At 34.1% G+C, this 24,545-nt stretch overlaps 4 protein-coding genes across 4 annotated transcripts; 1 reads left to right on the forward strand and 3 right to left on the reverse strand.

Annotated features, from left to right (window-relative positions):
- Positions 1–4,634: 4,634 nt before the first annotated feature.
- On the forward strand, positions 4,635–5,776 carry LOC107431230 (transcription factor SPATULA). The gene has a single exon (XM_016042118.4). The coding sequence runs from the start codon at positions 4,938–4,940 to the stop codon at positions 5,517–5,519; it is 582 nt and encodes a 193-aa protein (XP_015897604.2). The 5' UTR covers positions 4,635–4,937; the 3' UTR covers positions 5,520–5,776.
- A 1,673-nt stretch (positions 5,777–7,449) lies between these two features.
- LOC107431251 (receptor-like protein 6) lies at positions 7,450–10,833 on the reverse strand. Its single transcript, XM_060817868.1, has one exon. The coding sequence runs from the start codon at positions 10,831–10,833 to the stop codon at positions 7,450–7,452; it is 3,384 nt and encodes a 1,127-aa protein (XP_060673851.1).
- Positions 10,834–14,031: 3,198 nt separating this feature from the next.
- On the reverse strand, positions 14,032–19,335 carry LOC112493330 (receptor-like protein 35). The gene is made up of 6 exons (XM_048463582.2): positions 19,326–19,335; positions 17,604–17,731; positions 17,388–17,500; positions 16,739–17,237; positions 14,514–14,732; positions 14,032–14,424 (listed from the first exon to the last, which is right to left on the reverse strand). The coding sequence occupies exons 1-6, from the start codon at positions 19,333–19,335 to the stop codon at positions 14,032–14,034; spliced, it is 1,362 nt and encodes a 453-aa protein (XP_048319539.2).
- Positions 19,336–20,877: 1,542 nt separating this feature from the next.
- On the reverse strand, positions 20,878–23,950 carry LOC112493460 (receptor-like protein 33). The gene is made up of 2 exons (XM_060818535.1): positions 23,818–23,950; positions 20,878–23,693 (listed from the first exon to the last, which is right to left on the reverse strand). The coding sequence occupies exon 2, from the start codon at positions 23,657–23,659 to the stop codon at positions 21,038–21,040; it is 2,622 nt and encodes an 873-aa protein (XP_060674518.1). The 5' UTR covers positions 23,660–23,693; positions 23,818–23,950; the 3' UTR covers positions 20,878–21,037.
- Positions 23,951–24,545: the final 595 nt, after the last annotated feature.

The following is a 24,545-nucleotide window of genomic DNA, read 5'->3' on the forward strand; positions in this document are numbered from 1 at the left end:
CCAAGTCTTTGTCTATTTTATCTGAGTGCTGACCATATCTTTATTATACACCACTAGACACTAATCTCGTTGCCATTTTTATTTTATTTATTTTATTTTATTTAATAAGAAAAGGAAAAAAATTTAGTTATCAATTGAAGAACAGTCAATCAACCAGTAGTCAATCAACATCATTAAATAGCCTGTTTATAAATTTGTTTTGATAAATTGGAAATGAAGAATATATAATTAAGTTTTGCATTAAGAATCATATGATTCATTGTTAACTGCCCTATTTGAAATTAACTTCTTATATTTGATCATGAATATATTCTTAAAACCTTTTTTTTTTTTCTTTTTTAGTTTACAAACAAAACAAAATTGCTCATTTAATAGATTTGTTTTGGAAACGAGAAAAACAACTTTTAAAACCATGACTAAACTAAACAGAGACTTTTCTTATTTTACAATTTTACATTTTATAGTTTTTTAGAACCCCAACGATCGACCAATATATACATGCAAGAGGAAAACTAGAGATTATGCACACAGACACATACACTGTCAAACTTTTGTTCTGACCAAGAAAAGATAAGACGATCGAGAGTACCAAAGATGGAAAAGTAATACCCTTCGAATATTAATAAAATAAAATTAGATACCCATAATCTGCACTAATTGGGATTGTGTACGTACTGACACAGATAGATATAAAATACCACTTGATTAGTAATGATGCTTGTAATTCAGTGTACCATCCAATCATCGTTTTTCTTTTTAAGTACTGATTTGGTTTATAATTCTGTGTTGTCTTAACCTCACAAAACCACATGCCCACCCCACACATGCATGCAATGGCAGCCATTTATCATTTTTATTATTATTATTATTATTTTTTTTACTCTCGTCCATTGAAAATTGCCAGAGTCCTTCAATGTACAGTCTCTTCCTGTTCTGACAAGTCTCATGCATATAAATATATATATATATATATATATATATATTTTGTAAGAAATTCTAATTGGCATCGAGTATTAAACCACTTGTTTTGAAGAAAGTCATTATGAAGTGTGATTATCTCAAACTTGTTCACATTGTTTGAGAAAGATGACAAAAAATCTTAATATTGACTAGAGAGCTTTAGCCGAAGAATCAGCTAGCTCTTTCAATATTATATAAATTAGCGTTAAAAGATGAGATTTTGTTTTTTTCTGTCTCTCTCAGCTTGACCATTCATGGACTCCTTTTGATTATTATTATTATTATTATTATTAAAATTAATTAGAAAAAAGTTGTGGAAAAAGAAAAAGTAGGTTACGTTATGAAAATACTTAGGACAGGAAAAATAGTTTGTTATCAAGAAACTTTGGTACTGTATTTCTTTCTTGTCACTCCAACTTTATCAGACAAAAGAAATTGTAAAATAAACAACTTTAAAATTGTGTACACACTCGACTTATTTAGGGTTTACAGTGTTTTGTCGTCTCTGTCCCATCACAAAATTTATCAAAATTAATATTTAATATCTGGCTCTCCAGATTGTTACTTAAGAATATTGCTTTCTCAGATATTTATATATATTCTATTGACAGTAGTTTGATTATTTTATATCACATGCGAGAATAATATCAGATAGAATCTATATCCATAAGTATCAAATCTATCTCCCTATTTTTCTTTTTTACATACAATATCCAACAAAATAGTGAATTATATATAAGAATTTACATTTTCAATAATAAAGAAGAAAAATATATACAAGGAATATCAAATTATACATTAATTAATTATATTTTAATATGTTGTTGTAAAAATAAAGAATATGGCATAGCATATATAGGTTATTTTTCCCTATAAAGATATTCATGTTTGATGTTTGGCTACAAGTGAGCACGCAACATATGGGAAAGTCAGCGACATTAAATGCAGGTGAGAAAATTTGGATGAGAAAAAGAAGTTGTATAAGAGCGTAGTAGAAAAAAAGCTGAAAAGAAAATAGGATGCAGAGATAGATCTTTCGTAACGTTTCTGTTACTCAAAAACTGAAACAACAGTTACGCTGTAGTCACCATATAAAGATAAAATAAAATAAAATAAAATAAATAAAACCATTCGTGGCTGACCAGGATACTGATAAAACTTGAACCCCAAAAAGAAAAGAAAAACCAGAAACAGTAACTCCCAAGTAAATCACAGTAATATAACCTTGTATGTTTCAACACAAATAGTAAACCCGCAGAGATAATTACCACAACATCTATGTGGGACCCCATGAACCTGAAACATTTATATCAAATGGCTAATCCGAAGGTTTTACCTACTACCTGTCCCAGCTGATCAACAGTAAGACTGTTCTGGTTTTTGTCTTTCTCTTATTTTCCTGGCTTATGGGTTTGGTCTTTAGCCAATCATCGATATTCAATACCTCTTATAATTAAAGAAAAGAAAACACACACAAACAAGCAAACAAAAAAAAAAAAAAAAAAAAAAAGAAGAGAATAAGTCCTTTGGTTTACTGGGTTCCAAACCATTCGTATATACATATGTTACTTACAGGACATATAAATTTGTACCACATAAATATATAAAATTACAACCCTGAAAAAGAGAATTTTATGTCAAATTGTGAATGATGATGATGAATGAATATATATATATATATATCTCTTATCTCATATCATACATCAGCAGAGGTTAGCAGAATTTAGTGACTGATGTGTGTGTGGTTTGACGATATAGGGAGAAAGAGAGAGACAGAAAGAGAGAGGTGGATTTATGAGAAGACAGGTAAAAAAGCAGGTAATATATCTCAGCTGAGCAAGTAAGAATAATTAGGGTTCTATCTCTACCCACCCCCAACGTGAAAACCGGGGCCTCATGTGCTCCTGCCTGGCTCTCTCAGCCCCACACGCACATACACTCTCACTCTTCACTCTCTTTCTTTCTTTCTTTCTTTCAAATTTTCAATTAAACTATTATACATGTGTATATATTTACAGCTTTGCTTTTCTGTCTCCAGGAAAGTTCCATTTTCATCATTTCTTCGCTGAATATATATAAAAGTGAATCTCCAATGGTGACGATCCAACAACATAGTGAGAGTAGAAAAATAAAAAAAGTCTTATATATAAATATATATATATATATATCATATCAATGATTTACATATATATCTATATATATTATATCAAAGATTGAATCATCATCACTACTGTCCATTATCACATTTCCATGTTGACTACCCTTGAAAGACCAGTGAAGTAGAGACTATATCGGTTTTTATTTTCAAGCGGTCTCAAAAGCCCTGTTGACTTAGCTTTTTAAAAAGTCATAAGTAACTTTTAAAATTTAAAAATTGTTTCTGTGAATATTTGAATAATTTTTTAAAAAATAGAGTTTTTAATTAATGCCAATTAAAGAATAATTTTCTTAATTAGCACTTACAAACAAGCAAACGAAAAAACAAAAACATAAATAGAAGTAAAAGCTATAGCAAACAAAACTTTCTTTTTTTGGATTCTATTTAAAATTTATGGTTTTAACTTTTATATTTAATTTCAAAAAAAAGGAAAAAAAGAAAAATAAAAAAACTTTTAGTTTGTATTTGCTACGTAAAAAGAAAAAAAAAATGCTTTTTTTTATAAGGTTGATTAAGCTTGAATCTACGAGAAGTTGGAAGAAATAGAAGGGGTTTTTTGGATCTAAAATTAATTCTCCTTTAAAAGAAGAGCTGGAATGATAAGACCATTAGCCCCTTTTCTTTTTCATCCTAAAGAGAAGTAATAGAGGGGACACGAACAGTTATTCTCTTTCAACAAACAGTGTATAACCTCAGGATAAAAACTATAAAAAGCATAATTTCGTACCGTTTAGAAAGCCCGGCAACGATTTTGGTCCTCGGATTTAGACACACCCCTGCTACCATGATACATCCACTTCGATTTCAGAAAATCCGACCCCCACACCCACCACACCCTTCTCAAAAATCGACTCCCATCCCAGCGAAAATTTAATTTTCAAAATTCCCCTTTCTTTTCTCTCTCTCTCTCTCTTGCCGACTGCTCAAGTAAAAACCCTTTGGCCTGTGGGGGGTCCTAGTGTGGGCTAGAGTATCTACTAAAGTTTTAAAAAAAACACAAATCATTAAAAGAGGCAAAGTACTAACCCAATTGGTTTCAGGTCCTAACATTTCGATGGGTTAGTAAAGTGCTTAGATTCTATAACAAGCTAAAGTGGTAATTCAATTGTACTAACAAATAGGTTGATAAGTTCTTTAAATTTTAATCCAAACTACTGTTTAGATCGAAAATGAATTATATTTATAAAATTATAAACATATGAATCGTCTAATTAATATAGATATTGTCTGGTTAATATAGATGACTCCACCGTGTATATATATTTAATTGTCTATATATAAAATTATCTAATTAATATGTACAAGTCCATTATTTATATATAAGATTGCAACATTACACCAACTTTGTATGCTTTCAACCTTTTTATAAAAAAAAAGAAGGAAAAAAATAATAAATGAAAAAGAAAAGCGACCCAATTGCGTAGGCTAAAGAGTCCTGGGTCTCTCCCCTTTGGCTTGTGAATAGCTAGGGCTTCTAGGATAGACACCCGAATCCTGCGCCAAAGATTGGCTGACTCAAATGACGACATCTTCTTCTTTCACTCAAATCAAACGAACCACATTGCTCCCTTTCTTTCTCTCTCTCTCTCTCTCTCTCTCATCCTCTATATATATATGTTCCACAAACGGCGACCCCTACCATGTTCCAAATTCAAAGCTAAAAAATTATTAAAAAAAAAAAAAAAAAACTCCCAATCCAGTTGTAGTTCTTTCTTTCTTTCTCTCAGGTTTTAGCTAGGCTTTCTTACTCTCTTTTTTTTTTTCCTTTTTCCCCTTTTTTATTTTTATTTTTATTTTTAGTTTTTGTGGTTTGGAAAAAATGGACTACTTTCCTAGTACTAACTCTAGCTCTTCTGTATCTTCTTCGATGGTGGCAAACAACAACAACAACAACAACGGTAAAGAGAAGAAGAATAAGGCTAATAATAATAATAACGGAGGGAAGAGAAACAAAGGAGTGAAACTCTCTACTGATCCACAAAGTGTCGCAGCTAGAGAGAGAAGACATAGGATTAGCGATCGGTTTAAGATCTTGCAGAGTTTGGTTCCTGGTGGTGCTAAGATGGACACGGTTTCCATGTTGGAAGAAGCTATTCATTATGTCAAGTTCCTCAAAACCCAGATATGGCTTCACCAAACCATGATCAACCATGTTGATGATGATCATCCTGCTACTGTAGCACCATCAACGGCTATGTTTGACCAGCTTCCGATGACGACGACGACTTCTTCGACTTCTGGTTCTTTTCCTTCTCATCATTATCATCAGGATGTTCTTTATGGACAGAACAGTAGTATTGGGAATTCGGTGCAACCTCATGAGGCCATGCCATTGCCGAATTCTTGCTTCCATGGTCAAGAAATCATGTATGTTGTTGATGATGAGTATATGAAATACTAGTCCCTTTCTCTCTTTTTCTCTCTCACTCTTTTGAGGTAAATTATATATGTGTACTTTGATGTGTATTGGTATGTTTGTAGTTTAGGTTTTATATGATTTGGGTAAGGTTATATATGATTAATGAATTATGGCCCTGTGATCGATCATGATAATATTTATGGGGGTAAAAAAAGGATCTCTTTGTAGCTCTTTTGCTTGATTGGTTTGTATTAAGCTTGTGGACTCTAGTACTGCTTATTAGTTATTCATCCACTCAAATTTACATACTATTAAGACCTATATATATTCTCAAAGATGTTTCTAGGTACATTTTAATTTTATATAGTTTTCTTTTAAGTTGATCAATAATTGGTCTTTTTCTAGTCTGACATTTTTTATTTTTACACACAAGTGAATAGGAAGACATTATATATTTTACATATTTATACATAGACAATTATTATTATTAGTATTATTATTAGATTATTTTATAAAGAATATAAAGGATCCAGCATAACAATGTAACATCCAAAACATGTTTGTGGAACATTCTCTCTCGTCGTTCAAAGTAGTGTTTCTTGTACCAAAAATGGCCGCCAACCATTACATTTACAAGCTCAATTTGTTCTAAATTATATGCATTTTTTTTCTTAAACCAATTGCTTGGAGACATATACTGATCTTTATTGGTTGAGTTCGAAACTCGTTTGGACTAATTTGCATTAGCAAAAAAGTCTGCTTTGTATTTATGATTCAGATGAAGCCAGTGACTTTATTAGGAAGACAATCGTTCAAAAGACATACCAGCGTTCTGGATTTTTTTTTTTTTTTTTTTTTGGGGCCTTCCCAGAGCCCAAGTTTGGAGTGCCTGCTGAGGTTTAGATTCTATATACACCAATGCAAAAACTGCATGCACCTCAAATGCAAATAAAGTTACTAAAGAGCCCAACTAACTAAATTTTTTGTTTTCATTTTATTTTTTATATTTTTAACAGAAATATTTAAATCGCTAAATTTATTTATCAATCGTTGTGATATTATTTTGTGAATTTAGTTGTCTACATATTTACGTTACACATTAAAATATTGTTAATAAAGTTGATATTCAATATTCAAAATAAATAAAATTTGTGATTATTTTGGTATTCTTTTTTTATATATATATATATATATATATTTTTTTTTTAACTTTCAAAACTTATACCTTAATTTCCAACAACTGTCACTAGCTCAACAGTCATGACTAGTTTTCTTGATGATTGTGAACATCTTTTCTTAAAAATAAAAAAAAAGAAAAAAAAGAAAAGAAAAGAAAAAGAATTTTTAATCCAAAAAAAAAAGAAAAAAAAAAAGGCCGGATGTGTAGCAGCCCAATTTTCAGCCCACAAACGTGCATTCTAAAATTTCCTAAATGATGATGTTTGCTGATCCATCTAACAAAAAGACCAAAAAGTTTAAAAGAAAACAAATTGCTGAAGCTTTTTATCTGAATAGGCGTGTTTCAAGACTCAAGAGTTTTACTTGGAGCATCAGATTTTTGCTAAGAACAGGTAGTGAAAGAACATTAATTGTGCATTCTGTGGTTGTGTTTAGCTATACTCAGGATTTTCAAGTTTTCATTCAGAAAACACATGTATTTAACTTATAAGTGTGAGGAGCATCGAACCTGTTCGACAAAATTCATGAACAAGCTTTAGCTTGATTTTTCGAAGATGCCGCAGTACCAAAACCATGGTGTGAAACCCGGTTGAGATTTTACAACAGGATACAAAATTCCTTAGACCAAAGAGATTATAAATTACCATACTCGGGCTTTGTTCTTCTCATCCAATTCTTGGTTTAACAAGTATATAGCTATATACACACAAAAACAAAAAACAAAAAACAAAAAAAGAAAAAACGAGAGGGAGAAACAGAGATAGTGGAAAGAACATTTACAAAGAAAAATAATCTATGAGAACGATGAAGATGAAGAACGAGATGTTGATGAAGAAGAAATGGGTGGTGAAGAATGGCATGTACACTTCGGGTCATGGATGACCCTTTTCTTGCTGATGTCAAGTTTTGAACAAAAAACACAGTACCCTCCCTGAAATTCTCCGTCTTCATTTGCATCTTCATTTTCATCACAGTCTTCCATAAACTCTGTGCCCTCTGCATCAGAATCTTCATCTGCTTCATCATCCCATTGATCATGAGTTTTGTAAACAAATCCCATCATCGGAAGAATTACCAAAAGAATTTTATCAATGCTATCATCGAACCAGTTTCTCCCCTCCTCCCAAAACAAAAGCAGAGACATAATACCTGCAGCTCCAACTCCAAATCCCACTCCACTGTATATGGACTGCCAATCAAACTCACCCCCTGAAGTTTGATTCCGTTCTGGGATGGAATCGCTGCAGTTTGGCGTCAAGGGAGGACCGCAGAGTCCTTTATTTCCTCCAAAGGAGCTTCCTGAAAATGATTGAATCTGAGTACCCTTTGGGATTGGCCCAACCAGTTGATTATTGGAGAGGTTCAGAAATGAAAGGAAAGTAAGATATGTAAGCTCAAGTGGAATGTTGCCAATCAGATTGTTGCTGGAGAAGTCCAAAGACTCAAGCTGCCGCAACTTGCCTAAAGATGTCGGGATTTCGCCCGTGAGAGCATTCTGGGACAAGTTCAGGACAAAAAGTGATTGAAGCTCTCCTAATTCTTTTGGTATTGGTCCCTGGAAATGGTTGTTCGAAAAGTCAATGGAGGTAAAAATAGTTAGGATCTTCACCAGTTCTACCTCTAGACCTTTCAAAGTAACCGTCACTGTGTTTTGATAATATCGCATTGAATTCCATTGTAAAAACGCAAACTGTAGGTGCTTAAGCTTTGATTGGCTATCATCTTCACCAGCCACCATTCCCCGCCATTTTGTTAAGCATTTTCCATGTAGTTCACCACTAAAATTGTTGTGAGCTAGGTCGACAATTTGAAGGTTCTTCCAGGTTCCATTGATATGTTGACATCTCATAGAGCCATAAAATTTGTTGGACCGCAAAATAAGGACTCGCAATGTGGATATATTCTTCAACGGGCATGGATATTTGTCAATGATCTTATTGTTGCCAAGGTTTAAAACCTGTAATTTCTGGCAATTGGCTAGTTTTTCTGGAACTTTCCCTCCTATCAAATTTTCACTCAGATCCAGAGTCTCTAGAGCACAGTAAAGTGGAAATGCATCTGGTATCATGCCATTAAAGTTGTTCTTTCGTAGATTCAGTACTCCAAGAGTCTGGCTCATTTCAGACACACATGCTGGTATTTTGCCACTTAAATTGTTCTTAGACAAATCAAGAACTTGCAGGTAGCTTGCCTTGCATAATGATTCGGGTATATTTCCCGTAAGGCTATTGTTTGAGAGGGAAAAGAAAACAGTGATCCCGAGGTTCTTACCAATGTCAGTTGGAATGGAAGATGTAAAATTATTGCTAGACAAATCTATATAACTAGCAGATTGCGGTAGAATGGGAATGTTTCCTCGGAGATGGTTAAAATGTAGGTCGAGGACAAAAAGATTAGGAAAAAAATAAGGCTCTTGCATGCTATCCAAATGATTATAGGAAAGATTCAGATAGGAAAGAGAACCATTCCCAACTGCCCAAATCCAATTAGGTATCTCCCCATGAATTTGGTTTTGTGAAAGGTCCAAATTAACTAGTTTAGATTGGTTCTTTAGGTAAGGAAATATTCTGAGTTTGCAAGAAGCAAGTTTTAATGTCCTGATATTGGAAAAGGAAGACAGAGTAGGGTCATTAACACCTGCATTTACAGACAAGTTGTTGTATGAAAGGTCAAGACTTGTAAGATTGGCAAGACTCAGAATACTATCCAACGGAATGGTACCATTGAAATTGTTAGAAGAAAGAGAGAGGATGCTCAGTTTTTTGAATTTAAAGATAGACGATGGAAGAGGACCTTGAAGATTGTTGCTACTCAAATCAAGTGTATCCAATACCGTGGAAGATGCATTTGGAAACACAAAAACTGGACCATCAAATTGATTGTTGGAGAGTTGAATCTTTCGGAGTAATGGAAGGGAAAACAGAGATGGAGGAATACTTCCAGTGAGGGAATTATTTCGCAGGTCAATATCTACAAGGTTCAAGAGGGCTTCCCAATGAGATGATGACATTGCACCGGTGAAGCCATTCTGCGAGAGTTGTATTTTGGACAGGTTCCTGGACATGCTAAAAGGAGGGATTGGACCAGTGAAGTTGTTGACTGATAAATCCAGATAAACCAGCTCGGTGAGATTAGTCATAGAAGTTGGAAGTTTTCCGTGGAAATGACAATAGCTAAGGTCTAATCTGGACAACCGCTTAAGATTGCCAATAGAAGCTGGTAATTTGCCTGAGAAATTGGTGGAGCCAACCACTAGACTTTGAAGAGCACTCTCAGGAGGAAAATATGGAAAAGAACCATGAAGTAATTTATTGAACGATATGTCAAGAGTCCTTAGTGTTGGTACCTGGAAGATCTCTTTGGGAAATATCCCATTCAACCCGCACGAACTGAGATGCAAGAAACTCAAATTTGAGAAATCTGCCAAAAACCCAGGAACAAGAGCCGACAAATTGTTGTTGTCCAGTCGAATCACAGACAAAGAATGAAGCTTCCCAAGCGAATCATCAATAGGGCCAGAAACATAACAGTTGGAGAGGCTCAACACTCGCAGATTAGGCAATGATGATGACAAGGATTGACACCAATCATTTCTACTTGCTGATATATTCAAACCGTCAAGATGGAGTTCTTCAAGTTCCGCGAGATTCTGAACCAGCATTCTCAAATTTGGGTTTTCAAGTTTCAACAAGGATGGACCCAAGACCAACAGAGTAGAGAAATCAAGAGTGACCAACCTTGTCAAGTCTGATATCTCTTTTGGGATTTGACCCACAAACCCAGCATTTGAGAAATTCAGATGCCTCAAATTTGTGAGATTACCTATCCTTGATGGAATCGTAGAACTTATGTTATTGTAAGACAAATCCAGACTCTTGAGATATCTGAAGTCAAATACACTGTCAACCCCACCGGAAATTGATTCTTGGCTCAGATTGAGACCAGTGACACGTCCCTCCTCGCAGGTAATACCTTCCCAAAAGCAGCAATCCGAACTTTGATTCCATTGCACCAGCTTTTTCGATGCAGTAGAATTAAATTTGAGGCTGTTCTTCAACTGCAGCAACAAAGATTGCTGATCGCTTAGACATTGACCAGAAACAACAATTATCTGGAAGCTGAGTAAAGTTGCGTAAATTGGTAGAATGAAAAGCCATGAAAAAAGTAGACTTCTCATTGGTATCTAACTTCAGAGACACCCGTACAATACAGAACAGAATACTTGGCGAAATCAATGGTGGTTTTATGAGGATTAAAACCCATAAACACGAACTTCTGGATCCGTGATAGAGAAGGGTTGGGAATGAGAGAAAATTAATTGGGGGTGCGTTTGGGTTGGTCAGCGAATGGAAGCGCCGTCAAAGCGAACCGCGTTTTCCTCTTTAATTTTGTTGGGATGTGATTTGTATTTCAATGCAATGGTACATTGTACGCGTTCCCTTAGTTGTCCTCTTTTATTTATTCCACTCACGGCTTGTTTTTTATGTGTAACTTTCTTCATTTTCTGATATGACAGCTTTTCTACTTTGCTTCCCCCAATTACATTTCATGGATTTCATCATTTTTGAGTAATGTTTGGGTCCTGATTGTACTCTCTGGCTGTACAGTTTCACAACAAAAAATACAAATCAAAAATAAAAATTAAAGTTTTTTTTTTTTTTTTTTTTTTTTTTTTTTTTTTAAAGAAAGACAACTCTCTAAATGTGACAGATATACCACAATCTTGTTTTAGATAGAACTTTTTAAATAACATAATAAATTGTTATTGGCTAACAAATTAATATATTTTTACACAGGGATATATTTTAGTAAATTATTTCTATATGACTTTATGTAATTTATTTTTCATTTTTTTTTAAAATGTCAAAAAATGACAAAAGTAAGTACAGCTACGTGTCTTGTCAAAAAAAAAGTATAGCCACGTGTATCATGCTGTTAATATTTGCTCTCTCATTTTACTCACTTAAAAGAGTATTGGGCACAGTTGTAAATTAAAAAATAAAATAAAAAAAAGAAAGAAAGAAAAGTATTGGGCAATTTAATTTATACATATATATATATATATATATATATTTCCATTGTGATTTCAACATGTTGTAAGGTATACGTAAGTGCAGTTGAAATTTGGGGTCTATACTATTAATGTTCTTTAGTTTGGAGTGCAAAATTAGTTTTTCTTTTGTTTGGAGATTGAAATTTGGAAAGACTAATTTTGAATTTTGATTCAATTCTTGTAGTTAATGGGGGCGGATTTGAGAATATTGTTTTACTTTTTGTACCCTTTTTTGGGTCTGACTGCAATAATGTTATTTCTTACAAATTTTTGCCCTTCATTTAAATAATTTAAAAAAGTTAAAAAAAAAAAAAAAAAGACAAAAGGTTTTGTGTATTATGAGGAGAAGATTTTATATGAACACCCCCATGATATTCATAATTTTCAAATCCAAAACATTAAATCACAAAAAGGAGTCACTGAGAAAAGCCAAAAATTCATCAACTTAATTGAAGAAGATTATCATTTGATGGGATGTTCACAAACCAACTAGTTGATTAAAAATCAACAAAATTGAATTTTGAGGACATGCAGACGAGACTGACTCTATCAAGATGGTCCCAATTCTTGAACCTCTTTTTCAAGAAAATTGGAACTGATATTCAGACTTCATATTGGTTGTCTGCCCAACCCTATCTTTATTCGTCTTTGATACGTTAGACTTGGGCAACCCTCGATAATTTCTAAGTGTCCTGGTCTTTCCACACGTTAGGTATTAGCCAATGATGGTGCCATTAGTGGCGTACTTTTTTCTTGAGTATTTAATCAGCAAACAATTTTCCAATATTCCACAGCAAATGTCCTTTCGTTTTTGTTGACCAACTCTTGATTTTGATTTTTTTTTTTTTGGGGTATATAATAAACTGGAAAAGGGATATTTTTGTAGTTTCAAATGGATCAAATCCCATATTTTAAATTAAATAGTCATTGCCATCTGGATATTTTAAAAAAATATATTTATTTTTTTATAATAAATTTATATATAATGAAATTTTGATGAGGGTATTCTCAATTTAAAATTGATTCAATAATTTATAAATCTTTAAATCATACTTTTAATATTAAATTTAATGTTATAATTTTTTTATTAGTGGATTTTAGTGAAAATTAAAATTTTAAATTATATTTATTAATTATTAAAATCATATAAAATTTATTTTTTTAAATAAAATTTTAATAAGTCAATAAATTTATATTTGATATTTTGAAATTTAATTTTTTATGTAATTTAAAAGTTAAAAAAAATATTTAATGTGAAAATAATTAAATGGTTCTAAATATGACTATATATATATATATATATATATATATATTTTAATCAATAAAAAAATGGATATTTTTGGCCGTTAGATCACATTTCAGCTATCTTTTTCAATGATGTAAAATTAACACTTTAAACACTTGTTAAGTAGGATCCATGGCATCTCTTATCCAATATTCATCATCAAGGTGTTTAACAAATGATTCAATGTGTGATTACAGTTGCCATAATTATTATTGTCATCACGTTGGGCGGAGCCCATAAAAGCAGTACTTTGACGCCCGTTAATCTAAAATGGGCTAGATATAAAAAGAATGGAAATAACAGAGCAATTGGAAGGAAGAAGGTAACGTTTTCACAACAGTTTAGTAAGATAGCTGATGTGGCAAACATAAACAGATGTCAATTAACCAATGACAGGGGTAGCCATCTGTTTGGTACTCCGGGAGTACTAGAAATTTTTCCACAACGAAGATCAGCGGTCAAGGCCACCAAAGCATCTTGAAGGGGAAAAAAAAACAAACTGCAAAACCGCCTTGGATATGAACATCTAGGAAAGAATGGGAGACAAACCACCTTAGATTGTGCTGTAGAATCGTCAGGAGGTAGTATAAAAAGGTAGGCAATCTCAAAATTAACTAATATTAAGCATAAGAATTCTTTGGTCTTGTTTGTAGGTAAATTGGAGTCGGGTCTCCCCAAAAAGTTTCTTTTCCTTTATCCATTTAAATGTCAATTGGCTCATAAATTAGTTTTTACCCCATGAATCTTTGTTGAATCCGATCAAAACAAGGAAGTAACAACACACCGTCCCCAAATCGATAATATGTACTGGAATTTTGTTTCATTAGCTTCTAAAATGCCAGTCATTAATTTTATCCTCAATGGGTTGGACTATAGAAATTGAAAAAAGTACGTACATGCTAATTCAAAAAGGTTTAATCCAAAGCTGATTGCCTGGTTATTACTCTCTATTTTGCTGTTAGAATTTCTGACTTGAAAGAGAATGACGAAGTAGCAATCTCAGATAAGAATTGGAAAATATTACAACATAATTTTTATCAAACAAAACCCAGCATTGGAAGAGCAACCAAACGAATTTTGTTAGTCATATTGTCCAACCAACTTCTCCCTTTCACCCAAAACAGTAGGAAAGCTACAACATCTCCAAATCCGACTATAAACCCAGTGGACAGCCAATCAAACTCATCTTCTTCTGATACAACATTTGTTTTTGCATCTGGTAGCTTGTTGGGAATGTTGCACATTTGCATCAAAGGAGGACCACACAGTCCTTTATTTCCTGCAAAGGAATCTGCTATAAATGTTTGTATCTGATTACCCGATGGGATCTTCCCTACCAGTTGATTATATGAGAGGTTCAGGAATGAAAGGAAAGTAAGTTTTGCAGGCTCATTTGGAATTTTGCCACTCAAGACTGTTTCTGGAGAGGTCTAAAGCCTCAAGTTGGAGCAAGTTGCCTAATGATGATGGGATGTGGCCTTTGAGAGCATTATGGGACAAGTTGAGGAAATAAAGTGACTGGAGCTGTCCCAATTCTTCTGGTATTAGTCCCTTGAACTTGTTGCATGAAAAGGTCAATGGAGGTGAACAGAGTTAGGATCTTCACCAGCTCTATCTCTGAACCTTTCAAAGTAACTGTCGTTGTGTTCTGATAATGTAGCGATGGGATTACTTGAAGAAACTGAAACTGGAGGTGCTTAAGCTTTGATTGATCTTCATCTTCACCATTAATCATTCCCTGCCATTTTGTTAAGAATTGTCCTGGTAGTTCACCACTAAAATTGTTATGACTAGGTTGATAATCTGAAGCATTTTTCAGGTTCCATTGAAATTGATAATCCAATTTGACCATGAAATTTGTTGGATGGCTAAACAAGGACTCACAACATGGCATGCTTTTCAACTGGCACGGAAATCTGTCAATCATCTTATTGTTCACAAGGTTTTAAAACCTTCAATGTAGACTTGTAATTTGGGTCATGACATGGTGACACGACTCGAAAACGACACGGAATAAATGGGTTTGGGTTCATTATAAATGGATTCGGATCATAATCGGGTCAACCCGTTTAACACGATTATTAATCGTATCATTTTCGGGTTGACTTGTTTAACTCGAAATTGACCCGTTACGACCCATTTATTAAACGTATCAGTTTCAACCCGACACGATTATACACCTATTACAACCCATTTAAATTTAATTTTAAATTAATATTTTGTCACTAATATAATATTTAATAACTAAAAAATATTATAAAAATAATTTTCTATTATTAATTTTTTAAAAACAAAAAATACATATTTAATAAAACAAAAACATAAAAATATAAAAAAATAAAAAAATTTTTCGGGTTAATAGGTTAATTTTCGAGTTAATAGGTTAGTTTTCGGGTTAATAGGTCAATTTCAGATTAACGGGTTAATAGGTCAACACGACCCGTTAAAATAATCGTGTTAAATGGATCGTGTCGTGTTGACCTATTTATAAACAGGTCGGGTTAGTGTTTTAGGTATATGACACGATTAATAAATGGGTCGTGTTTGGGTTAGGCATTTTTGACACGATTATTAAACGGGTTGACACGAACACGACCCACGAACACGAATTGCCAGGTATACTTCAATGTAGTGCAATTATATAGAGATTTTGGAACCTTTCCTTCTATCAAATTTTCATTGAGATACACGGTCTGTAATGCACAATTAATTAGAAATGCATCAGGTATTGTGCCACTGACGTTGTTCTTTTTAGATTTAGTACTCCAAGAGGCTGGCTCATTTCAGATACACATGCTTGTATTTCTGCCACTTAACTTGTTGCTAGACAAATCAAGAAGTTGCAGGTAACTTGCATTGCATATCGATTCAGGTATAACTTCTGTAAGTGTATTGTTTAGGAGGGAAAAGAAAGCATGGAACCAGAGATTCTTACCAATGTCAGTTAGAATGGAAGATTTAAAATTATTGCTAGAGAAATCTATATAGCTAGCAAATGGTGGTAGAATGGAAATCTTCCCTTGCAGGTTGTTATCATGTAGGCCATGGACACTGAGATGAGGAGGAGAATAAGGTTCTTGAATCCTCTCTAGATAATTATGGGAAAGATTCGGATAGGAAGTGAACAATTCCCAACTTTCCAAATCCAATTGGGTATCAACCCATAGATCTGATTGTCTGAAAGGCCCAAATGAAGTGCTTTAGACTGGTTTAGGTAAGGAAATACTTTAAGATTACAAGAAGCAAGTTTTAATATCCTAATATTTAGAAAAGACATGGCAGGCTAATTAACATTTGCAGTGATGGACAACCTGTTGTGTGAAAGGTCAAGATCAGTAAGATTGACAAGACTTTGAATCATATCCAGCTGAACAGTGCCGCTGAAATTGTTAGAAGAGAGTGAGAGGGAGCTAAGTTTTCCGAGTTGAAAGATAGACATCGGAACAGGACCTTGTAGATTGTTCCTACTCAAATCAAGCGTATCTATAATACTAAGGAATGCGCATTTTGGGACTCAAGAACTGGACAGCTAAGTTGATTGTCGGAGAGTTGAATCTTTTGCAGTGATGGAAGGGAAAACAGAGTTGGAGGGATACTTCCATTAAGGAAATTATTCCGAAAGTCAATTTCTACAAGGTTCAAAAGGCCTTCAGAGTGAGACGTTGGAAATGCATCGCTGAAGCCATTATGAGAAAGTTAGTTACCGGGTCAAGTTCCTGGACATATTAAAAGATGGGATTGGACCTGTGAAGTTAATGATAAATCCAGATAAACCAGCTGGGTAAGCCTAGTAATAGAAGTTGGAAGTGTTCCATTGAAACCGCAATAGCTAAGGTCTAATCTAAACAACTGCTTAAGATGGTAAATGCTGGTAAATTGTGTGACAAACTGGTGGAGCCAATTACTAGACTTTGAAGCACCCTCCAGAGGAAATTCTGGAAAAGAACCATCGAGTAATTTATTTAATGATATGTCAAGAGTCCTTAGTGTTGGTACCTGAAAGATCTTTTTGGGAAATGTTCCATTCAACTTGCACTCAGTAAGACCCAAGGAAGTTAAATTTGTGAAATTTGCAAAAAATCCAGGAACAGGAGCAGACAAACGGTTGCCATCGAGTCGAATCACTGACAAAGAATGAAGCTTCAGAAGTGAGTAATGAATAGGGACAGATACATGGTAGTTGGACAGGCTCAGCACTAGCAGATTAGGCAATGAAGATGATAAAGCCTGACACCAGTCATTCCTACTTGCCCATATATTCAAACCGTCAAGATATAGTTTTCAAGTTGTGTGAGATTCTGAACCAACATCCTGAAGTTTGGATTCTCAAGTTCCAGATAATAAGGCTGATAGTAGGACATGAAATCTCTTTGACGAATCAAGAGTGACCAACCTGGTCAGACGTGATAGCCCTTTTGGAATTTGTCCCTCAAAACCAGCATTAGAGAAATTCAAAACACTAGAGTTTGTGAGGTTACCAATCCTAGGTGCAGACTTGAAGTCATTCTAAGACAAATCCAGGCTGCTTAAGATATTGAAGATTGTAGAGGCTTGAATTTTCAAATATTCCACCGGAGATTGATTCGTTGCTCAGTTTTAGACCAACTACATGTGCCTTCTCTTGGCAGCTTACACCTCCCCAGCAACAGCAATCGGAACTTTGATTCCATTGAACCAGCTTTTTCGATGCAGTAGGATCTAATTTGAGGTTGCTCTTCAATGCAGCAACAAATATTGCTGGTCACTCAGACAGTGACCAGAAACAACTTATATTTCCATGGTGACTAAAATGGCATAGGTATCATGGAAAGAAACGAAAACACTACTGGGTTTCTCATTTGCAGCTATGTTTATTAAGCGACTGCACACATATACGAAGGATATTCAACATTGACTTTGATTTTTAGAATTATATATTTGGACAGCAAGTAAATCTTTGGAATTGATGAAGAAAATATGTAAGCTTTGCACCGATTTTGAAGAGAAATCCAGAAGGTTTGAGTGAGTTTAGCAACCGACATGGGCATGCTATATAAGGGAAGCGAGGCTGCCATGTAATCTGAGCTACTAAATTGAGTACAGTAGGCTCCTCGAGAGAGAGCTCTGTTAGAGTTAGTAAATAATGCTAGGTGTCTATGTGTTAGTGTCCCAGGGATTATCATGTGTGTGGGTTCGGCTGCATGTATGAATGTTTTATGCTGCGTTCATATAGTTGTTTTGTATAAATCTCTAATATAATAGAAGTGATTTATTTTACCCTCAATAATATACAATATAAAACCGACCAGTTGGTTTAATAAAACTGTTTATTGAGGAAGCTTAAGACACACTCAGCATGACTTTGTAGGCACGGGTAAGAAAAAAATGAACAAAACCCACTTCTTGGCTGCTTCCGTTAGACTTTGACAACCCTTGATGACTTCGATTGGTCCAAAGTCTTTTTACCGCTAGTTTGAACATCATCAATTGGTCCTACAAATATGATAAAAAAAAAAAAAAAAAAAAAACCAATTAATTGTATTTAGTAATGATGAAAACAACTGATAAATTTTAAAACTACTTCCAATCTTAAATTCCATATGGTAGTTAGCTGGTAGTTAGCTAAGTATGCTAAACAGAGGATACCGATGAAATTATTCTAACAAACAATTGAACAATGCACTAATAGATGCCCTAAAGATTAAAAAAAAGAAAAAAGAAAAAATCAAATGTCATCTTACCTTTAAAGAAATGTTTGTTTGCGTTTCCTCAATGTCTTCAGCAAATGGTTCTATATGTGATTACTGTTAACATCAGCGTCATTTAGAAAACAAAGCCCAAAAATAATATTTGTTCCTCTTATCCTTTTGCCAACAAGTTTTTCTAATGTCTTCAATTTTTTTTTTTTCAAATTTATCTAAGAGTATCGTTAAAATAATCGAATATCAATACGAAATAGATCTATAAAAGGATTATTTTTAGTTTGGAATGTAAATAAATAAATAAAAGAGATTCAAAGTTTCCCATTTTTAATACTTAAATTTGATTTGTTTTGCACAGGGATATATTTTAGGAAATCATTTCCATATGACTTTCTGTTTTTTTTTTTTTTTAAAAAAAAAAAAACAATTTCCGATGTAATATTCGGATCTTATTCCACAGGAAAGAAAAATTAATGTTCTGATCAATGCATAATCTAGGTTGTAATATATTAATCCAGCAGGACATTGATTATGACCAATATATATATATATATATATATTAAAAATGCAACAAATGACTACTGACATTCTTAAGATTTTAATTTAAAAAGGTGCCTCTTTCTTCTCCTTCTTCTTCCTTTTTTAACTACCTTCATCCATTTAAAAGCAGAAATATAAAACTACTAATAATCAACTAAGTCTAAATTTTAAGATTGTATTAAGCTCTCTACTTCTTTTTTTTCAAATTCATCTAATTATTTCTTAGGATTCATTTTAATTTTTTATAGGAAAAAAAAAAAAAAGAACATACGGACCAAAAACAACCAAAAAAAAAATAAAATCAAAACAATTGTAAAAATAAATAAAGAAAATCGGAAAAATAGATTCTAATTTATGGTATAACAAAACAAAAGAAGTTACTAGCAAATATTTTATAACTATGTTGTTTATGGAGACCAGTAGAAACATATGATTGCCAGTCACATAGCTGAAGAAGATTAATCTTTTTTTTTTTTTTTAATTTCTTTAAATAAGAGGAACTTTCTTAAAAAAGTTATTGATTTTGGTATATGCTAGTTAAATCTAAATAATATATATATTTTTATTGTTAATTTTTGATATTGTATGTTAGGCTAGCTGTATAAAAAATTAATTATCTATTTTCCTTTTTGAGCCAACCACCTTTCGTAAAATAAGATGTAAAATTATAAAATATATTTTTATTAATTATTTTTGCAATAGTGCTATTTAGTATGTGTTATAGTTTGCTTTAATCGTACGGCCATAGTTTGCTTTAGTAATGTGTTATAGTTCGCTGGGTTCGAGTCTTGGGGGGAAGGGGATGCCAGGGGGCATAGCCGAAAAAAAAACAAAAAAACGGATCGGTAGCATCACTCAGCTTTTCCTAATCCAGTTTTATTATTATTATTATTATTATTATTTCATATCCAGTTGTACTGAAAATATTTATAGGAGTGAGAAATATATTGCCAAGTTGTTTAATAAAATTATCATGACATTGGGCCGAGCCCATAAAAGCAACACTTCGAAGCCTGTTAATGTAAAATGGCCCAAGTATGAAGGGAAATCCCAAAATACCATGAGGATATAAACTGATGTATAGAAGTGAATAAAAGTGCAAGCATTCCCAGCCATATATGACTGTAGTAGCATGTGGGAACAACAAAGAGCAGCGGTCAAGAAAAAGATCGAGAAGCTCACAGAACCACCTTGAAAAACTTTAAAACCGCCTTGGACATGAAAAGCCAGGAAAGAATGGGAGACAAACCACCCATTAATGCAGCTTGCAAAGGTTGGCAATCTAAAAATTAATTAATATTAAACATAAGAATTCTTACAATTCTGACTTAATCATTGGCTTCAAACCCTCCAAGGGTGAGAGATCTTTGGTCTTTTTTGCAGGTAAATTGGATTAGATCTTCTTCAACTGGAAGTGCACCAACAACCTGCTCTAACAAGTATGTCTAGAAAACTAAGCCTCCATAAAGTTTTTCTTTATCCATTTAAAATAGCAATTAGTTTATAAATTAGTTTTTTACCTCATGAATCTTTGTCGAATCCAATCAAAACAATGAAGTAACAACACACAGTCCCTCAAACGATATGTACTTAGCTTCCAAAAGTCTTTTATTAATTAGTTCTCCTTAATGTGTTGGACATTAGAAATTCAAAAAAAGTATATATACCAACATAAGCTGTTTAATAATTTTATTTTTGTAAGGAAATTGTCCTAAAAATCCCAAAGCTGATTGCCTGATTATTGCTCTCTGTTTTGCTCTCAGAATTTCTGACATGAAAGTGAATGACGAAGTGGCAATCTTATATGAGAGTTTGGACAATATTATATAAAACCCAGCATTGGAAGAACAACAATAAGAATTTTGTCAGTCATAATGTCCAACCAAATACTCCCTTTCTCCCAAAACATTAGGAGAGCTATCATATCTCCAGCTCCGACTACGAACCCAATTCCAGCGTATATGAACATCCAATCAAACTCAACTTCTTCTTCTTCTGCATCTCCTAACTTGCTGGAGTTGCTGCACTTTCTCGTCAATGGAGGACCGCAGAGTCCTTTATTTCCTCCAAAGGAATCTCCCGAAAATGATTGAATCTGAGTACCCATTGGGATTGGCCCAACCAGTTGATTATTGGAGAGGTTCAGATATGAAAGGAAAGTAAGATTTGCAAGCTCAATTGGAATGTTACCAATCAAATTGTTGCTGGAGAAGTCTAAAGACTCAAGCTGCCGCAAGTTGCCTAAAGATGTTGGGATTTCGCCTGTGAGAGCATTCTGGGACAAGTTGAGGAGGAAAAGTGATTGGAGCTGTCCTAATTCTTTTGGTATTGGTCCCTGGAAATGGTTGTTCGAAAAGTCAATGGAGGTAAAAAGAGTTAGGATCTTCACCAGCTCTACATCTAGACCTTTCATAGTAACTGTCACTGCGTTCTGATAATATCGCGATGTACTCAGTTGAAAAAACTGGAACGTTAGGTGCTTCAGCTTTGATTGGACATCATCTTCTCCAGCAATCATTCCCTGCCAGTTTGTTAAGTATTTTCCTGGTAATTCACCACTAAAATTGTTGTGAGCTAGGTCAACAATTTGAAGGTTCTTCCAGGTTCCATTGATATGGGGACATCCAATAGGGCCATGAAATTTGTTAGACCGCAAAACAAGGACTCGCACGGTGGATATCTTCTTCAACTGGCATGGATAATTGTCAATGATCTTATTGTTCCCAAGGTTTAAAACCTCTAATTTCTTGCAATTGACTAGTTTTTCTGGAACCTTCCCTTCTATCAAATTTTCACTCAGATCCAGAGTCTCTAGAGCACAATTAACTGGAAATGCATCAGGTATTGTGCCATTGAAGTTGTTCTTTCGTAGATTCAGTACTCCAAGAGTCTGGCTCATTTGAGACACACAAGCTGGTATTCTACCACTTAAATTGTTCCTTGCCAAATCAAGAACTTGCAGGTAACTCGCATTGCATAGCGATTCGGGTATAATTCCTGTAAGGCTATTGTTTGAGAGGGAAAAGAAAGTAGTGAACCAGAGGTTCCTACCAATGTCAGTTGGAATGGAAGATGTTAACTTATTGCTAGACAAATCTATATAGCTAGCAGATGGAGGTAGAACGGGAATTTTTCCTCGGAGATGGTTAAAATGTAGGTCGAGGACAAAAAGATTAGGCACAAAATAAGGCTCTTGCATGCTCTCCAAATGATTATAGGAAAGATTCAGATAGGAAAGAGAACCATTCCCAACTGCCCAAATCCAATTAGGTATCTCCCCATGAATTTGGTTTTGTGAAAGGTCCAAATAAACTAGTTTAGATTGGTTCTTTAGGTAAGGAAATATTCTGAGTTTGCAAGAAGCAAGTTTTAATGTGCTGATATTGGAAAAGGAAGACAGAGTAGGGTCATTAACACTTGCATTTACAGACAAGTTGTTGTATGAAAGGTCAAGACTTATAAGATTGGCAAGACTCAGAATACTATCCAACGGAATGGTACCATTGAAATTGTTAGAAGAAAGTGAGAGGATGCTCAGATTTTTGAATTTAAATATAGACAATGGAATAGGACCTTGAAGATTGTTGCTACTCAAATCAAGTGTATCCAATACTGTGGAAGATGCATTTGGAAACACAAGAACTGGACCATCAAATTGATTGTTGGAGAGTTGAATCTTTTGGAGCAATGGAAGGGAAAACAGAGATGGAATGATACTTCCACTGAGGGAATTATTTCTCAGGTCAATGTCTACAAGGTTCAAGAGGCCTTCCCAACGAGATGATGAAATTGCACCGGTGAAGCCATTTTGCGAGAGTTGTATTTTGGACAAGTTCCTGGACATGCTAAAAGAAGGGATTGGACCAGTGAAGTTGTTAACTGATAAATCCAGATAAACCAGCTCGGTGAGATTAGACATAGAAGTTGGAAGTTTTCCGTGGAAATGACAATAGCTAAGGTCTAATCTGGACAACTGCTTAAGATTGCCAATAGAAGCTGGTAAGTGGCCTGAGAAATTGGTGGAGGCAATTACTAGACTTTGAAGAGCACTCTCTGGAGGAAATTCAGGAAAAGAACCCTCGAGTAATTTATTGAACGATATGTCAAGATTCCTTAGTGTTGGTACCTTGAAGATCTCTTTGGGAAATGTCCCATGCAACCCGCACGAACTGAGATGCAAAGAAGTCAAATTTGAGAATTTTGTAAAATATTCCGGAAACCGTGCAGACAAATTGTTGTTATCCAGTCGAATCACTGACAAAGAATGAAGCTTCAGAAGCGAGTGATCAATAGGGCCAGAAACATAACAGTTGGACAAGCTCAGCACTCGCAGACTAGTCAATGAAGATGATAAAGCCTGACCCCATTCATTTCCTGCTGCCGATATATTCACACCATCAAGATATAGTTCCTGAAGTTGTATGAGATTCTGAACCAGCATCATCAAATTTGGGTTCCCAAGTTTCAACGAAGAGAGGCTTAAGTAGGAGAAGGTAGATAAATCAAGAACAAATAACCTTGTAAGACTTGATATCTCTTTTGGGATTTGCCCATCAAAGCCAGAATTTGAGAAATTCAGAACATTTAAATTTGTAAGGTTACCTATCCTTGATGGGATCGTAGAGTTGAGGTTATTGTAAGACAAATCCAGGCTTCTGAGATATTGGAGACTGAAGAGACTAGAATTCTCAAATATTCCGCCCGAGATTAATTCATTGCTCAGATTGAGACCAGTGACACGTCCCTCCTCGCAGGTTACACCTTCCCATGTGCAGCAATCCGAACTTTGATTCCATTGCATCAACTTTTTCGATCCAGTTGAATTGAATTTGAGGTTGTTCTTCAACTGCAGCAACAAAGATTGCTGATCACTAAGACATTGACCAGAAACAACTTGTAGTTCTATGGTAACTAAAATTGCGTATAATGGTATTATCATGAAAAGAAACGAAAACGCTACTGGATTTCCCATTTACAGCTATTTTTGTTAAGAGACCACGCACATATACGAATATTAAAACGATCAGTTGGTGAAATAAATTGTGGATTCAGGAGGCTTCAGAGTTTAAAAGACCCGTAAGCATGACTTTGTTGAAGTCTTTCCAATCCAGTTTGACTTTGATACGTCAGAGACAAGTTGAAGTGTCCAAAGTCTTTCCAACCCGTTAGGTATACGCAATAATGGTGCCATTATTCCACGAACAATTTTCCAAATGTTGTTTTGTCTTATGACTATGATTTTGAATTTGGTTGGTCGTGAAATATGTGGTTTATATTTTACATAATAATATTAATAAAATGAAAAATATCAGGGAATATAACCAATGGTT

The sequence above is a fragment of the Ziziphus jujuba genome, chromosome 6 (genome assembly GCF_031755915.1).
Source record: "Ziziphus jujuba cultivar Dongzao chromosome 6, ASM3175591v1".
Classification (NCBI taxonomy): domain Eukaryota; kingdom Viridiplantae; phylum Streptophyta; class Magnoliopsida; order Rosales; family Rhamnaceae; genus Ziziphus; species Ziziphus jujuba.

What these genes read in the sequence shown, in the direction of transcription:
- LOC107431230 (XM_016042118.4), top strand. Translation starts at nt 4,938, where the DNA reads ATGGACTACTTTCCTAGTACTAACTCTAGCTCTTCTGTATCTTCTTCG.
- LOC107431251 (XM_060817868.1), bottom strand. Translation starts at nt 10,833, where the DNA reads ATGAGAAGTCTACTTTTTTCATGGCTTTTCATTCTACCAATTTACGCA.
- LOC112493330 (XM_048463582.2), bottom strand. An exon ending in GGGCTATCACGTCTGACCAG is followed by an intron (nt 17,238 to 17,387) that starts GTTGGTCACTCT and finishes ATGGGCAAGTAG; the next exon opens with GAATGACTGGTGTCAGGCTT. An exon ending in GAAGAATTGGGACAGCTCCA is followed by an intron (nt 14,425 to 14,513) that starts GTCACTTTATTT and finishes TTGAGGCTTTAG; the next exon opens with ACCTCTCCAGAAACAGTCTT.
- LOC112493460 (XM_060818535.1), bottom strand. Translation starts at nt 23,659, where the DNA reads ATGATGCTGGTTCAGAATCTCATACAACTTCAGGAACTATATCTTGAT.